We start from the raw sequence: 13,502 nt of genomic DNA, 5'->3' as shown, positions 1-13,502 counted from the left end.
ACGAGCCCATCGTGGTCTGAGATGGAGAGGGAGGAGGGAGGACTGTGAGCTGGGATGGCATCACCGGAAGCAGGTGCTGACCGAGCCCTGACGGTGAAGGTGAGAAGGGCTCTGTTCTTTGCCGGACACATGGACGTAACATGTCTCAAGTGGCGGGCACAGAACTGCATAGCTGGACGTACTGCCGGAGTGTGTCTAAGTGTGCGTGGTTCTGGCAGTGTGTCCAAAGCTGGAAAGTGGGCCCCAGACTTTGTCCCTGCACGCAGCGATGGCCTCTTCTTCAGTCTGCTGACCTTGCTCATAGAGGGGCTGGTGCACTGGTGCTTAACTCCCACACTTAGCACTCACACTGAGAATTGGTCCAGGAATGTTGGTCCTTCCAAAATCTGCTGACACAACATCCCGTTATTGCCAGGGCCCCCTGAGGAGTTTGTAGCATTTAAATTCAGGTATAGCTGAGGCAGCAGTAAACCCTCATTCTGAACGCTGATGATATTACCCTCTTTCTTACACCCTTCCCTTTTTGGAAAACTGGGAGAAATACTTCTGCTTAACATTTGCAACCCCCAAATGGGGAGGGGTATGGGTACTTACTCAGTAATCAATTTCTCTTAGAATTTGATGCTAAGAGCATTCTCACTTCAGAGTAGATACCTGCTTAGCACAGACAGACTTGTGTGTCACACCTTGTTTCCCTTTCTGGAAAATGTGGAGTTAAACTTAATGCCCAAGGCTATAGGCACAAGTTTCTGGCAGAATTTTCTGTCTCCCTTTTGATCCCTACAGGAAATTGCTTTAATAACTGACTTCTGGGGGCACCCCAGGTGGAAGTTTTCCTACTATAGAGGCATTTGTGTGATGTTAGGATACGTTGTTTCCTTTGATCCCCACAGTAATTAACATCCTCCCATTTTAGGGATCTAGAAATTGAGCAGCAAATTTAGAGGAGCCTGAAGTCTCCCCAGTTCTTGTTGACAAGGTCTGAATTCCAACCCAGCTCTTGTTCTCCAAGCCCAGTACCCTCTTCCCTCCCACAGGTGCCTCGCCAAGTCCAAGGCGTTCCCGACTTCCTGGTCCTAAAGTGCTCATTAGTGCATTACTCATAGTCCACAAAAGTGGATTCTGGATAAAAGAAGATGTAGTTGGGAACTTTGGGGGAAGGGCACAGGCGAGAGAAAATGCAGAAGCCTCTTTGAAGAGGTGATGGGGGTCGGACAGAGCAGACGTGATCGCAGGCTCTGCCTATTGGGGGTCTGTGGTCTGTCCACACAAAGACCAAGGAGGCACTCCCCTACCCCACGTTCTCCTTCCTCCTGCCCCTTCCCCACCGTGATGTGTCATCCAGGGCTGGGAGGGGCTCAGTGCTGGGACCTGCTCTGTCTGCCTGATGGGAACCAGAGGCCGACTTTGCAGCCGTCCAGAATTCATTCTGGAAGAAATCTCCAGCATTCCTCTGCTTGAGTCAAGTCTGATGGTTTTTAAAAATAGGCTCCTATCAACAGGCAACCCAAACTACGTCAGTCTTGAGGAAGCTAGAGCAGTACACGCAAAGACAAGTCCAGGGAAGCAGGCTCGGTGCTGTCACTCAGGCAACAAATAGTAATTATAATAATTATACTTCATTTATGTAGGCCTTTGCTGCTGGCAAAACACGGCTCTCCACAGGAGTGCTTCATAGCCTTAATCAGTTTTTCCATTGTATTGCCAAGGGCACTGCCGCTCAGGTTGCACCCCTGGCCAAGGGACAGAGCTGGAACTCGGACTGAAATCTTTTGGTCATTTGAATCTCCATGGTCTAGTTAATGCAACATGGCCTTGTCTGGGGTGGGAGGAGGAGAGGGGGCACATGGGATTGGGGTCCTTATCCTGCAAGTTCTAGAAGGCTTCTGCTTGCTGCTGGGACCAGCTCTGAAAACGAAATCCATCCCTTCAGCCCCCAGCAAGTTGGATGACCTCTATTGTGCACGGCCTCTCTGTTGGCACAGGTGACAAGACTACTTTCCAGCTGCAGGTTCGACAGGTGGAGGATTATCCTGTGGACCTGTACTACCTGATGGACCTCTCCCTGTCCATGAAGGATGACTTGGACAACATCCGGAACCTGGGCACCAAGCTCGCCGAGGAGATGAGGAAGCTCACCAGCAACTTCCGGTTGGGGTTCGGGTCTTTCGTAGACAAGAACATCTCCCCTTTCTCCTACACAGCGCCGAGGTACCAGACCAATCCATGCATTGGGTGAGTGACCGGTCATCCTTCTGTTGGGTATTTAAGGGTGGGAGAAGGGAGTAGCAGGAACACTTAGCCCAAAGAAAGGACTAGGGAAGGCCTATTTGGAGGCGGTGGGAGAGCAGACTTAAGTGTTTAAACTGATCAACGATGACCCAGTACTGTCCCTCCCACTATGTGTGGAGACATGAACTGTTGCAAGGCTGTAGGAAGGTGTAATGATCATAGCTCATTTGTTTTCCTGCCTGTCTGACATAGCACTGTTTTTTTTTCTTTATCTTAACCCATTCTTTTTTTTTTATTATTATGTTGTGTTAATCACCATACATTACATTGTTAGTTTTTGATGTAGTGTTCCATGATTCATTGTTTGCATATAAACACCCAGTGCTCCATGCAGTACGTGCCCTGTTTAATATCCATCACCAGGCTAACCCATCCCCCCACCCCCTCCCCTCTAGAACCCTCAGTTTGTTTCTCAGAGTCCATAGTCTCTCGTGGTTCCTCTCTCCCTCCAATTCCCCCCGCTTCATTTTTTCCTTCCTGCTATCTTCTTCTTCTTCTTCTTTTTCTTCTTTTTTAACATATAATGTATTATTTGTTTCAGAGGTACAGGTCTGTGATTCATCCGTCTTACACAATTCACAGCGCTCATCCTAGCACATACCCTCCCCAATGTCTATCCCCCAGCCACCCCATCCCTCCCAACCCCCACCACTCCAGCAACCCTCAGTTTGTTTCCTGAGATTAAGAATTCCTCATATCAGTGAGATCATATGATACATGTCTTTCTCTGATTGACTTATTTCGCTCAGCATGATACCCTCCAGTTCCATCCACCTTGTTGCAAATGGCAAGATTTCTTTACTTTTTTTTTTTTTTAAAGATTTTATTTGTTTATTTGAGAGAGAGAGAGAGAGAAACAGTATGAGAGGGGAGAAGGTCAGAGGGAGAAGCAAGCTCCCCGCTGAGCCAGGAGCCCGATGTGGGACTCGATCCCAGGACTCCGGGATCATGACCTGAGCCGAAGGCAGTCGCTTAACCAACTGAGCCACCCAGGCACCCAAGATTTCTTTACTTTTGATGGCTGCATAATATTCCATTGTATATACATACCACATCTTCTTTATCCATTCATCTGTCGATGGACAACTTGGCTCTTTCTGTAGTTTGGCTATTGTGGACATTGCTGCTATAAACATCGGGGTGCACATACCCCTTCGGATCCCCACATTTGTATCTTTGGGGTAAACACCCAGTAGCATAGCACTGTTTTCTAGATTAAGACAATGCTCTCAGGAAGTGAATACCCAAGGCATTCAGGGAAGGAGTGGGCAGAACAATGGAGACTTTCCTCTTGCTTGGGGTGACTGAGGTGCTTGAGGATAAGGGAATTATTTGTTGTTTATGTAAATATAACTTAACCTTGACAAAATGAAATGGAAATTCTGTGTTTTAAAGGTATGACTTTTTTCCCATCGTAAGTCAAGTACTTGAACTAGAAAATATTTGACAGATTATCAGCAGGAATTTCTAACTGCCACAACAAACAAATCCAAAAGTATGTCATGATAGAAGTTTATATTCTGGGGCACCTGGGTGGCTCAGTCGGTTAAGTGTCTTGCCTTTAGCTCAGGTCAAGATCTCAGGTTGAGCCCCACATCGGGCTCCCTGCTCAGTGGGGAGTCTGCTTCTCCTTCTCCCTCTGTAGCTCCTCCTGCTTGTGTGCACGTGTGCTCTCTCTCTCTCTCTCTCTCTGTCAAATAAATAAAATCTTAAAAAAATTTTTTTATTTCCTGCTCACCTAAATCCGGATGGGTCTCCTGATCAGTGGACACCTCTCTTCCAAGCAGGGACTCAGGGACCCAGGCTCTGTCCACCTGTACTTCTTGATCTTCCCCACGTGATTTTTAGTCATTGTGTCTGGACGATTGCTCCTAGGTGGAGCTTATGGGCTAGGGCTGAGTGGCTTTTGCCACTTCTGCTCCTGTATTTTATCAGATAGAACGGAGTTCTAACAAGGAGGCTGGAAACTAGGTTAGCTGTGCCCAGGAAGAAGAGGAAGCAGGGTTGGTGAACAGGACTCTGCCATCGTGTACTTGTGGCGGGGGGGGTGGAGGGTCACGGCTGCCAACTCCCTAAGGCAACCTTTGTAAGGTTGGTTTGTTTCTCATCTTGCAAATGTTCCCATAAATGTCAGGATGATGTGGTCTGACAGTGAGTGGTAACTTCCAACTCTTTTTTTCTCATCCCCACATCCAACTTTAGTCAGGCTTTGGGATGTAAGGCCCCAGAGTAGTTACTAGACAAGAAACAGCCAAGACTTAGCTTCTTACCAAGTGTCAGGCACCGCACAAAATGCCTTGTACCATATGGATTATCTTATTTAAATCTCATGACAGTGTTTTGAGGTCTCTGCAATAGATGTGAGCCATACTCCGCAGATGTGGAGACTGACACTTGGAATCAACAGCTAAGCCGAGATTACACAACTAGTAAGGGATGAACTCGGGGCAAAAGTGAAGACAAACTGCTTTCAGAGTCTGCATTCCCAGTAATAACAGTGCTTGCTTTTCCCCATCCAAGTCACACAACACAGATGCTTTACCTGAGTCCAGTCAGAAGGCTAATTAATACCCGACCCTCAAGGTGCTTGCCTGAGGGCAGTGTTAGGTGAGGCTACTGTAACAGTCCCCAAATCTCAGTGGCTCAGCACCATCCAGTTTATTTCTTGCTCGTATAAAATCTGATGAGGGTTGAGCTGTTTTCCATGGCAGCTCTCCTTCAAGTGGTGACTCGGATCCAGGCTCTTCTACCTTATGCTGGCATTTTCGATCCTTGGGTTACTTGGCTGCCGTACGGAGGAGGAGAGCTGTTCCTAAGCCCCGACCCTGCCCAACTCCCCAGCTCATCTTCAGCAGCTTCAGCAGCTCCCAGCCCTGCATGGGGCTCAGTGGTCGGGATGCGGTTGTGTTTATGCTGATAATACATGTTCTCTTTAATCTTTCTGGACCCTCTGTGCACTTTCCTTGAAGCTCCCTTAGATCTTCCCTTAGGGCTTAGGAACTGACACAGTGGTGGGAAAAATCAATAAATAAGAAAAAGGTTTAAATACAAAAGCAAGTCTAAGTTTCTTTTCTTTTTTTTTTTTTTTTTACTTTTTATTTATTCATGAGAGACAGAGACAGAGAGAGAGAGAGGCAGAGGGAGAAGCAGGCTCCCAAGGAGCAGGGAGCCTGATGCGGGACTCGATCCCAGGACCCCGGGATCATGACCTGAGCCGAAGGCAGACGCTTAACCATCTGAGCCACCCAGGCACCCAAGTCTAGGTTTCTTAACTCCGAAGAGGCCTAGGTGTCATCATTGGCTGGATTTAGCTTCCTCCTGGTCACAGGCGGCTGCTGGCTTTATCAGTCTGGTCCCGTCTCCAAGGCACCTTCAGCCGAGGCTCAGCACCAGATGTCCTCTTGCTGGAGTTTTACTTCTGAGCAGGTGCAGCAGCATCTTAACCAAAACTTTTCTGGGGGCGCCTGGATGGCTGAGTTGCTTAGGCATCTGCCTTCGGCTCAGGTCATGATCCCAGAGTCCTGGGATCGAGCCCCGCATGGGGCCTTTTGCTCAGGGGGGAGCCTGTTTCTCCTTCTCTCTCTGCCTGCCACTCCCCCTGCTTGTGCTCTCTCTCTGACAAATAAATAAATAAAATCTTTAAAAAACAAACAAAAGAAAAACAAAATCTTTTTTCAGTTCATCAAGAGTAGTGATTGTGTCTGCTGCTTTTTCACTTCTGCCCTCTGATTGGGCCCTGTCTGCTGATGGACAGGGTGTGTCTCCACAGTCATTTTCCAAGGACCCTCCATTCACTGTGAGATAGGCTGGATTGGAAGCCCAGAGAGGATGAAGGACCTGCTCTGGGAACTCAGCATTCGAGTAGTCAAGGTTATTACACACTGCTTTTCCAGAGTCCTTCTCTATGCCCTAGAAGGCAGAACCAACTGTAGACAGTGAAAGTCTTCACAGTGAGCACAGGCACACCGGAAGACTCACAAGATAGGAAATCTAGTGAAGAATGGGAGTTCTGAAGGAAATATCAGGGATAAGTTAGGCCAATCTCTCTTCTCCAAGCTGGGCACCACGTCAGGGAGTCGCTCTGTGGGTCGGTGAGGCAGAGATTGAGCTCCCCACGGTCAGGCACTGGAACGTGTGCGGTGTCCCAGAGATCACTGTTCGTGGGGAGAAGCGCGAGGTGGCTGTTCTTGTGTCTGGTCCAGCCTGTGTGTGCTTTGTTTGCCTTTCTAAGTTTTCATGGTCTGGGAGCACTGGGCTTGAACCACATGCTTGGCCGCTGCTGTCCCTACCGCTCTCTCGTGTCACAGCTGATCTGCCTCACATGTTTGTCTTTCACCCCTGGTGCGGTGCACGTTGTCTGTGATCCTTGCCTATTCTTTTCCTTCAGCTGGTGTGCAGGGGAAGGTCACAGGGTTCTTCTCGAGCTCCAGTGGCATCTTCAGTTGGGTTTTTCTCCCCTGTGGGAGTGGAAACAGCAGAAGCCCCCAGGAAGTTCAGGGAAGGTAGAGTCAGGAGGGAGGGACTTAACCACCTATGCAGGACACCTCAGAGAAAAGAGAGCCAGTTTTTCCTGGGGCTTCCCTGAGGTTTGTCCCTCCTCTTGCTCCAGACATTCCTGCCGAAGGATCAAAGTCCTAGACTCATCCCTTCCTATCTTAGAATGTGCTAGAAATGCCAGAACTGAAGTAAGTAGTCCCGGGTCTGCCGTAATAAGAAAAAAGACATAGTATAATTTAATCATCACATTGAAGAACTGTTGAATTGCTATTCTCATTAACAGGAAGAGTGTCACTGGGAAAAGTCATGTGGTGCTCACATACAGGATTTGAAGGGCTAATGCAGCGTGTCATCTCTGGCCTTGAACGCATTTTCTTTTGCTAGAGGTATCAGGCTGTTACTGAAATACATATCATGTCTTGGGGCACCTGGGTGGTGCAGTGCGTTGAGCGTCTGGTTCTTGCTTTTGGCTCAGGTAGTGATTTTGGGGTTGTGGGATCGAGTCCTGCGTCGGGCTCAGTGCATAGTCTGCTTAAGACTCTCTCCCTCCTTCCCTCTCCCCGCCACCCTGCACTTGTTTGCATGCTCTCTCTCTCTCTCTCTTTCTCTAAAAATAAATCTAAAAAAAAAAGAAAAGAAATACACGTCATGTCACATTTATATGTGGGATCTAGAAAAGTCAAATTCATAGAAACAGAGTAGACTGGTGGCTGCTGGGGGCTGGGAGATGGGGGGAAACAGGGAGACATTGGTCAAAAGGTGCAGACTTCCAGCTACAAGAGGAAGATGTTCTGGGGGTGTAATGTGCAGCACGGTGATGATCGTTACTACTTGGAGCATACACTTGTATACTTGGAAGTGGTTGAGAGCGTAGATCTTGAGTGTTCTTGCCACGCCCCCACAAATGGAAATATACATGCAAAAATCTGCACAAGTGAGATAACACATATCCTTCATCATTTGTGTTTTTTCTTACCTTTCCTGTATTTCTTCCAAGGGGTCATAGTATTTCTTCTCCACCTTGATGGTATGATTTCGTTGTCTTCTGGCATATCTTGCGGCGGACGAGAAGTCTGCTGTCCGTCTAATGGTTTGCCCTCTCTCTGGTGGCCTTTAATACTTTCCTGTGCTTTCCATATTCTCTAATGATAGGCATTTCAATGTGTCTAGATTGAATTTACTTTTATTTACATTGCTTAGAATCTGGTCTGCTTGTTTAGCCTGAGAATACATCTTTTTATTCTTGAATGTTCTCAGACATTTTCTCTTTGATCCCTCTCCTCTTTCTTTTCTAACGCTAATTTCCATAATAGGAAATTTCTTCTAGTTTACCATTTTGTTCTTCAGTTGCTTCATCCATACACTGATGTTTCATTTTGAATTTCGCTGACTATATTTTTTATTTGGTTCTTTTCCAAACTTCTGTTTTCGATACTGTTTTTTTTTTTTTTTCCCCCAGAGCCTTCTGACTTTTTTTCCTTTTCCTTCTAATAATATCCTGTTCTGGCTTTTGGTATCTATTCTTTCCTCTTCTTTAATGTTTTAAATATCCTGGTCTTATAGTACTTCGGATCATTTTGTTACCTCTATTTCTTGAACTGCAGATCATCCTGTTTGTTGCATTTGTGGACATTCCTTCACGGTGGCTCGTTTCTTGTAGGGTCCAGAACTTTGTCATTAGCTCTTCTCCCACAGTGGTTTTCTGTGCGAGCATCTCGGCCCCAGGTGTGCTGGTGTGTCTGCATCCTTGCAGGGCGGGTGTATGCTTGCTGCCGCCAGGATCCTCTGGGTCTCGATGGGACTAGTTTTCTTGTTCATCTCTCAGTTGGGGCTTCCTTCAGCATAAAAAATATAGTGAATTCTGACTTGCTCGGGCCTGGAGTTAACAATTTTTATGGGTGATTCATCTTGCCCTTGGCCCGGAGTGGATCTTCCTTGCTTCTTTCCCAGGCTATTGGTTGGAGTTTTTATCTTTGATTTTGGTGACAGGGCAGCTCTTTGTAGCGTTCAGCTTTTTGCAGAAAGCCCCGTTCCAGGGCTTCATCCGTCCCTGTTCGGCTCCCGCTCCCAGCCTTTAGGACGTCCGCCCGGTTGTGGCACATCCGGGGGCTCTTCGGCCTGAACTCTCGCTCCAGGCCTACCTTGTCTCCTAAGACTCCTAAGACTCATTTGCTGAACGATTTTTGTCCTTCATTTCTGGCACCTGAGATTTCCCTGCTAAACTTCCATATTAACATTTTGAAACATTTTATGTTATCCAGCAGTTCTAAATACTTAGAGGGGAGCTCTTTCCGTGTCAGCTCATCCCATAATATTGTCCTGAAGCCTTGGATTGTTCCTGGATTTGCCTGGCTCTAGTGTCTTCAAATTGCAATCACTTTTCATATGTACATGCTCCCCCCAGGCAACGTAAGCCTATATACTTCTTAGTTCATAATTCATAACTTAGTAACTCCCTATACATGGCCCTAAACAGGGCTCTCTGGGCAGACGCAGGGTGGGGGTTGGAGTGTCTCCCGGCATTAGACCCCCAAACACCCAGACCTTAAGTTCACTCAGGTCTTCCAGGGGTTAAATTAAATAACTATTTGCAGAGGGCATTGTATTTTAGTGACTGTGAGACAGTCACCGGGTTCTGTGTGACAAAGCCGTTCTCCTCTAAGAGGTGACTGGTTTGATTATAGTAATTTCCTTGTCATGAAGACTTCTGTCTGGCAAACACATTATCTAGTTCCCGATGATTTAATCGTCATTCTCCAGGTAAAAACATCTACTTAATGTTGCTAGCAGGAATGAAAGGGAAAAGGGGAAAAAATGCTGCGCTCATGTTGGTGAGCTTTTCACAGCTTCTCTGGCTTTCTCATTGAACGACAGTACTGTTCTGTTCCTCTCCTCCCTATCCTCGACCCACATGATCAATGCCTGAAGTCCTAAACTGTGGACCAGAGCCACACAGAAAGGGGTAGCGGCTTGGAGGAAGGGAGTTGGCGTGTATTAACTCCCTCCTGCATCTGTCCATTCGTCCAGTTATAATAACTCCTGATGGGACTTCAGCTCCTTCTTCCAGCCAGGAACAGTTTCCATGGCCTTTTCTTCATGGCAGAATGAGTTGGGAATAAAACGTTTGAGTGGCCTGGGTTCTAGAAAGCGCAAGGTGCAGGGGAAGATTTGGGGAAGAAGGAGGGAGTGAAACAAAGGGAAGGCAGATGGAGGGGAGCGTGTAGCGGAGGAAAGGAGCCTGTCCACACTTGCCCTGGCTGCTGCTTGGCAAGTTAGGCAGGATCCCCTAGTAGTTCCTGTTTCCCTTCCCATGCACATGGCTTATATTGGATTATAAAGCCTGCCCCCCATGCCTCTCCATGACTGGGGTGTTTTGTTTTTTTTTTTCCATCTTTTATTCTGAAAGAGAGGCTTCCTTAACATGGCCACAAACCTGCGTGGTCTCTTTCTGTCTGCCTTCCCAGCCTCCCCTTGGCCCAGCCTCACCCTCACTCCCCGCCCTGCAGCTTCACTGGCCTTCCTGTGCTCGGGCTCCCCGTGTTCTCTCCTGCCACAGGGCTCTTGCATGGGTGCTGCTCTGTGGCCCGGACCTGCTCCCCTCTCCCCTAGAGAATTCACTTGTGAAACAGCATAAGGCCTCTCTTCCTGTGTCAGTGGCTATATGTCAAGTTGAGACTCCTAGATCCATAATTGGGGTATGGAGCCACTTGGTGTTACAGGATTTTGTGTCCCCTTAGTGCCCGCAGTTCTTGGTCACGCCACTTCGAAGAATGGCGAGGTAGACTGGATGAAGAACGGTGGGCAGCAAAGCAGAGTTTATTGAGCAAAAGTACAAAGCTCCCAGAGAGGGAGGGGGGACCCGAGTGGGTTGCCCTTGGAGTTTCTAAGTTTGAGGGTTTTTATGAGGTCTTTTGCGGAACTTTCTTAAGCAATCAGAGTGTGCTGAGTCATGCCAATCAGGGCTTTGGTCACGTTTTTGTCTACCCATTAGGTTAATGTCCATGTGCTGATGGTCTTTTTTTTGCTGACATCTGGGGGCTTATGTCTTAACTGCCCCTTGCCTGTGATACTGACAGATGCTTTTGTGGTTAATTGTCTTATTTTAGGACGTTTTGCAGAAGTCATTTCTGCAAAGGCTGCAAAGCAGAATGTCGGTGCAGTCCTGTCTAAGCTGCAAAACAGGATGTCAGTGCTGTAGCTGTCCTAACTCCATATTTTCTTGTTGGGGACCCTGGCCCTGGCCACCTAACTATCCAACTCCTAACATTGGGATCTCTACTACAGACTGCAGATGAGATGGTCCAGTATCGTAGGAGAAAGATGCAGCATTCACCTGCTAATGAGATGCCATTCTTGCCTCTTCCCAAATTGCCAGATCTAATTTTCCATTTGAAGATCGTTAGTTTCTGAATGATTTTTGTTGCATTTAGGAGAGCTGATCGTTTATCAGTGCAGTATTTACAAGTGAACGAAGTAGCAGAAAGAATGTTTTCATTCCTTTTCCATTAACATTTGCTCATGCGCCAGGATGTCGCGGGTGTCTCCGAGGGGGTTGGCACAAAGGGGTTATGTGATCTTTTGGCACATGGCGGCAGCAGAGGTGATGTGGGAAGCTGGTTTCAATGAGCACCTCTGTTCGGGCTGCTCTCACTCGACATTGCCCACCTTCCTCAGCCCAAAAGAGCCTTCCCTGCTGGGCTGCCTAGGCCACGGTGCCCGTGTCACTGGTCCCCCGCATCTCTCAAGGCCCACGGCAGGACTCCTCCGTGACGTCTTCCTCTGACCACAGTAGCCCACTCTTATCTCTACTTTTTCGAACCATTTGTCCATTCTGTTCACTGAACAACCTGGATATGCCGACTTGCCTGTAGCTCAGGCCTCGGTGTTTGTAGAGTAAGAACCGTGTTGTTTCTCTGTGTGCACTCCACTCTGCCTGTCCCCAGGGCACACAGTTGGCGCTGGGTAAATGTTGATTAGTGCTGCTCGAGGCACTCTGTGAACCCCCTCTGTGAACACACTGAGTACTTGGCTGTTTAAGATTTACGTACAGTGCTGGAAAGTGACTCTTCTCTTCTTTCTTTCCAGTTACAAGTTATTCCCAAACTGCGTTCCATCCTTTGGGTTCCGCCATCTTCTGCCTCTTACAGACAGAGTTGACAGCTTCAATGAGGAGGTCCGCAAACAGAGGGTGTCCCGGAACCGTGATGCACCTGAGGGGGGCTTTGACGCAGTTCTCCAGGCGGCCGTCTGCAAGGTAACTTTTCTTTCTGTTTTCACCTCTGCATGTGGGCGGGCGTTGGCACTGCCTGTAGGAGATGGCAGATTTTGAGCCATCCAGCCTGTGGTTCCTGTCCATTCTTACCTCAGAGGCTGAGCTCAGGGACGCGTGGGGAGACCTACAGCAGTCCAATCAGCTGGGGCTCAGTGATGGGTTGGGGTTGGTGCATGTCTGCATGTCTCTGTGTCAGGGCGCGGCTGTGTGCAACGGGACGCTGTCTTTGCCAGAAGACAGCTGTTCTGTGTTTATACTTTAGGCTGTTTTGCTTCTTTTCGGGGAAAAAGGTAAAGTTCAAGCCCTGTGCATAGAAACTTGTTGAGTTTCTGGCCCAGTTTTGGTAAATCTTAAAGATTGCTGTATCAGGGAATCCAGCTGAAGAAGAGAATTACATGTCATCTTAGGTTGCATTTCTATTTGTTTGTTTTTCTCCAGCTTTTTCTGTGATATATGAATCCAGAGGGAGGACGTAGACTTAGGTCAGACATGAACTCATGCTTTGAGAGGTTCCAGTCTCAGTGAAATATGTAAATGGAATGTTGGTAATGACTTCTTTTTTTTTTTAATTGAAGTAGAGTTCACACATGATGTTACATTAGTTTCAGGTGTATAACATAGTGATTCGTTAAGTGTATGTATTATGCTTGCCCATCACAAACGCAGCTACCCTCCACCACCATACGACACTTTTATAATACCATTGACTGTATTCCCTATGCCAGACCTTTTATCCCCAGAAGTTATTCTTTCCAGAACTGGAAGCCTGTATCTCCCTCTCCCCTGCACCCATTTTGCCCCCACCCCAACTACCTTCCCTCCCCCCCCTCCCTCCTGGCAATCATCAGTTTGTTCTCTGTATTTGTGGGTCTGTTTCTGCTTTTTGTTTGTTTGTGTGTTCATTTGTTTTGCTTTTTTAGGTTCTATGTAAGTGAAATCATATGGTATCTGTCTTTCTCTGACATATTTCACTTGGCATAATACCCTCTAGGTCCATCCATGTCACAGATGGCAAGAGCTCATTCTAATAGCTGAGTAATACTCCATTGTGTGTGTGTGTATCTATACCCATTCATCTGTGGATGGACCCTTGAGTTGGTGTTTTCTTGGCTGTTGTCAATAGTGCTGTAGTAAACATAGGGGTACATAGGTATTTTCAAGTGTTTTCATTTTCTTTGGGTAAGTACCCAGTAGTGGAATTACTGGATCGTATGGTATTTATGTTTTTAATTTTTTGAGGAACCTCCCTATGATTTTCCAGTGACTTCACCAATTTCTATTCCCACCAACAGTGCGTGAGAGTTCCTTTTTCTCCATATCCTTCCCAAGGCTTGTTAGGTAGTAACTTATTCTTAAACTAATTTTCTACTGTCAAAATAACTCAATAACAATAACCAAAGATTTTTTAAAAAATCACTCGTGAATTTGCTTATCCCAACAC

General features: G+C 47.1%; 1 protein-coding gene across 2 annotated transcripts in view; it reads left to right on the top strand.

Annotated features, from left to right (window-relative positions):
* The window catches only part of ITGB5 (integrin subunit beta 5), a 111,633-nt gene that overhangs the window by 27,251 nt on the left and 70,880 nt on the right, over positions 1-13,502 (top strand). For both annotated transcript variants that reach the window (XM_025875551.2, XM_073894721.1), the window contains exons 4-5: positions 1,986-2,235; positions 11,875-12,043. In XM_025875551.2, coding sequence (XP_025731336.1) covers positions 1,986-2,235; positions 11,875-12,043 — 419 coding nt within the window. The remainder of the gene's footprint in view (positions 1-1,985; positions 2,236-11,874; positions 12,044-13,502) is intronic.

The sequence above is a fragment of the Callorhinus ursinus genome, unplaced genomic scaffold (genome assembly GCF_003265705.2).
Source record: "Callorhinus ursinus isolate GAN/ISIS: 27379988/994484 unplaced genomic scaffold, GSC_fseal_2.0 scaffold1, whole genome shotgun sequence".
Taxonomy (NCBI): domain Eukaryota; kingdom Metazoa; phylum Chordata; class Mammalia; order Carnivora; family Otariidae; genus Callorhinus; species Callorhinus ursinus.
This window is presented reverse-complemented; position numbering and strand designations above follow the sequence as displayed.